Genomic DNA, 2601 nt, shown 5'->3' on the forward strand with positions numbered 1-2601 from the left:
GTGGTGAGTGAATCATGTTCTCACATAGGTGCGGATCAGCGGGACACCTGAAGAATTTGTCTCTGTGTGTGAAGTGGAGTATGATGTCGGGGAACTAGAAGTGTGACCTGCAAGAACACAGAACAGAAAGAAAAGCTATCATGAGCATGAACATGCAAACGTGGCAGACTCATTTTGCTTCCTTGCATATCATACAGACAATACACATAATGTTTGTGTGGCAGTAAGAGTAAAGTCAGCAAAACTGATACTTTCAATACCGATCCAAGCAAACAACAGTACTTGTTTTTTGACACACAAGAGTAAAGTTCGCTGTGTGGTTTCCTGTTGTTTGTTTTGCTTCACATACAAATGGAAGAGGATGCACTTAAACCAGTGTACGGGTTATGCAAAACACAAACCTGACTATGTTTCATACTGTTCCACTCATCTACAGGCAGCACTCACACTGCAGGGAAGGACACAATCAAATAACAACACTGGCAACCACCAGTGCTACCCTTCAGCTTCCTAGTAGACATACCAGTTCCAAAATGCTACGTCACCTTGTTTGTTAGTTATTGCATTCGCAAGGTTTTCAGAAAATTGGACCTCCGACCTTGAGCTCAAGGTTGCTGAGATTCAAACTCGCCCTGGATTTTTAGTAGATGCACCTATTGTATCAATTTGAAGGTCCTACAGTGCTTGTTTTCAGGTTATTGCATTCACAAACGTAGGTGTCCACGCCACCTGCTCACCCAGAGCGGTGCCTTTCACAGGTTAAAGACCACTTGCTGTTAAAGGTCTTAATAACTGCTTAGTTTTGTTGATTGTTGTGAGTTCCTTTTCTCATTTCTCAGATCAGGTGTGAATCACCATCTACTTAGAAACATGAGTTCTTGGTGTCAAAAGGCCTGTGTTCATTTTATGGCTATAGAAATCTCTAAAGTTTCACAGAAGTCATATTTTCAATAAACTACTCTGCTACTGTTGGTGTAGTGGTGTAAGCTTTCTACACAGGAGTGGAAATATATGTATGTGAATGTTTCAAGATCTCAGCAAGTGCTACTACTGCTTAGTTCCACATGTCACGGTGTCGGACCCTTCCATGGTTCTGTCATCTGTACATTGTAACGCACTTTTGTTAAAATTTTGTTGAAATTTTTAGATGGATGGTCCATTAAAAATTTCGACCGTGGTTCAGGGGGTTGGGAAGCTCATCTTGTAACCGGAAGGTTGCCGGTTCGATCCCCAGCTCTGTCTGTCCTGGTCATTGTGTTCTTGGGCAAGGCACTTCACCTACTGCCTACTAGTGTTGGCCAGAGGGGACGATGGCGCGATATGGCAGCCGCGCTTCTGTCAGTCTGCCCCAGGGCAGCTGTGGCTACAACCACCAGTGTGTGAATGTGAGAGTGAATGAAAAGCGCTATATAAATGCAATCCATTATTATTATTAAATGTGAACCTTTTCCAAATGTTCTTGAATTGTGTTTCTTACCTACTTAATACTTGTATGTATATTTTTTTATATAAAAGATGAAAATTGCTTGCTGTTGTTATACAGATAAGCATAACTTCATGATATGTTTTGTAGTTTTGCTTCCGGCTCAAACAACCAAGATATGATTGAAGTGCAAACTTTCAGTTTTAATTCAAAAGGTTTAACAGAAGTGCTGAATTAACAGTTCAGAATTTACAGCTATTTTTATAGGACCTCATTTTTAGAAGCATGAAAATAACTAGACAATTGACTAATAGTCAGTTTCATCGTCATGTGATGCCTGTTTTCTTGTTGTTTCATGACCAATCACACAGATAAAAGACTGGATCTTTTTCACTGGATCTGTCAATATGACATCCAAAGAGTTTTGGAAGACCACAGAATATATGTGATTTCAGAACAAGTAACCAAGTCAAAAACACTCAAGGTCTTACAAACGAGAGATGTCTTCATGAATGGAAATGCAGATAATTTACAATAAGGTGCAAACCACTGGTTACATTCAAGAACAGAAGTGCTAATTAGACATTTAAAAACCTAATAAAAAAAAAAAAGGACAGACAAAACCAAGATTAACTTGCACCAGAATGATGAGGAAAGTATTAAAAAGGAGAGAATCGACTCATGATCTAGTGATCCAAGGTATACCACATTATCTAACATTGTGGAGGCAACATTTTGCCATTGGCATGAATGGCTGCCAGTGGAACCAGAGTTTATTGATGATGTGAGTACTGATAGAAGTAGCAGGACGAATTCTTAATTGTACAGGGCTATGCTCTCTGCTCAGATTCAAATTCTGCAAAACATACACACACTCTGTGTTGCTTAATAAACTTTATTTAAATGTTTCAGATGAAGCCAGCTAAAAGATCTTACAAAGAACAGATAAGAAACACAGTCATGGACATTTATCATCTATCAGTCTGGAAAGGGCGACAAAGGCCTTTTTAAGACTTTGATACTCCAATAAGTTCCACAAAAGGAGAAAAATTGCAAAAGTGGTGATCCTTCCCAGGAGTGGCCAGCCAATCAAAATTATTCCAAGATTGCACCGATGACTCACAAAAGAAAAAAGTTTAAAAAACTGAAAGTCAGTGTTCATGATTCCACAATATAAA

The 2601-nt window shown here is 39.1% G+C and overlaps 1 protein-coding gene across 1 annotated transcript in view; it reads right to left on the reverse strand.

Annotated features, from left to right (window-relative positions):
• Window positions 1–12: 12 nt before the first annotated feature.
• Window positions 13–2601, reverse strand: part of LOC102212405 (keratinocyte differentiation factor 1-like) — a 10313-nt gene continuing 7724 nt past the window's right edge. Inside the window, exon 4 of the mRNA XM_005752596.1 lies at window positions 13–107. Within this exon, the coding sequence (XP_005752653.1) occupies window positions 13–107 (95 nt within the window). The remainder of the gene's footprint in view (window positions 108–2601) is intronic.

This window comes from Pundamilia nyererei, unplaced genomic scaffold (genome assembly GCF_000239375.1).
Source record: "Pundamilia nyererei isolate P.nyererei 1_Seehausen unplaced genomic scaffold, PunNye1.0 scaffold00367, whole genome shotgun sequence".
NCBI classification, from domain to species: Eukaryota; Metazoa; Chordata; class Actinopteri; order Cichliformes; family Cichlidae; genus Pundamilia; species Pundamilia nyererei.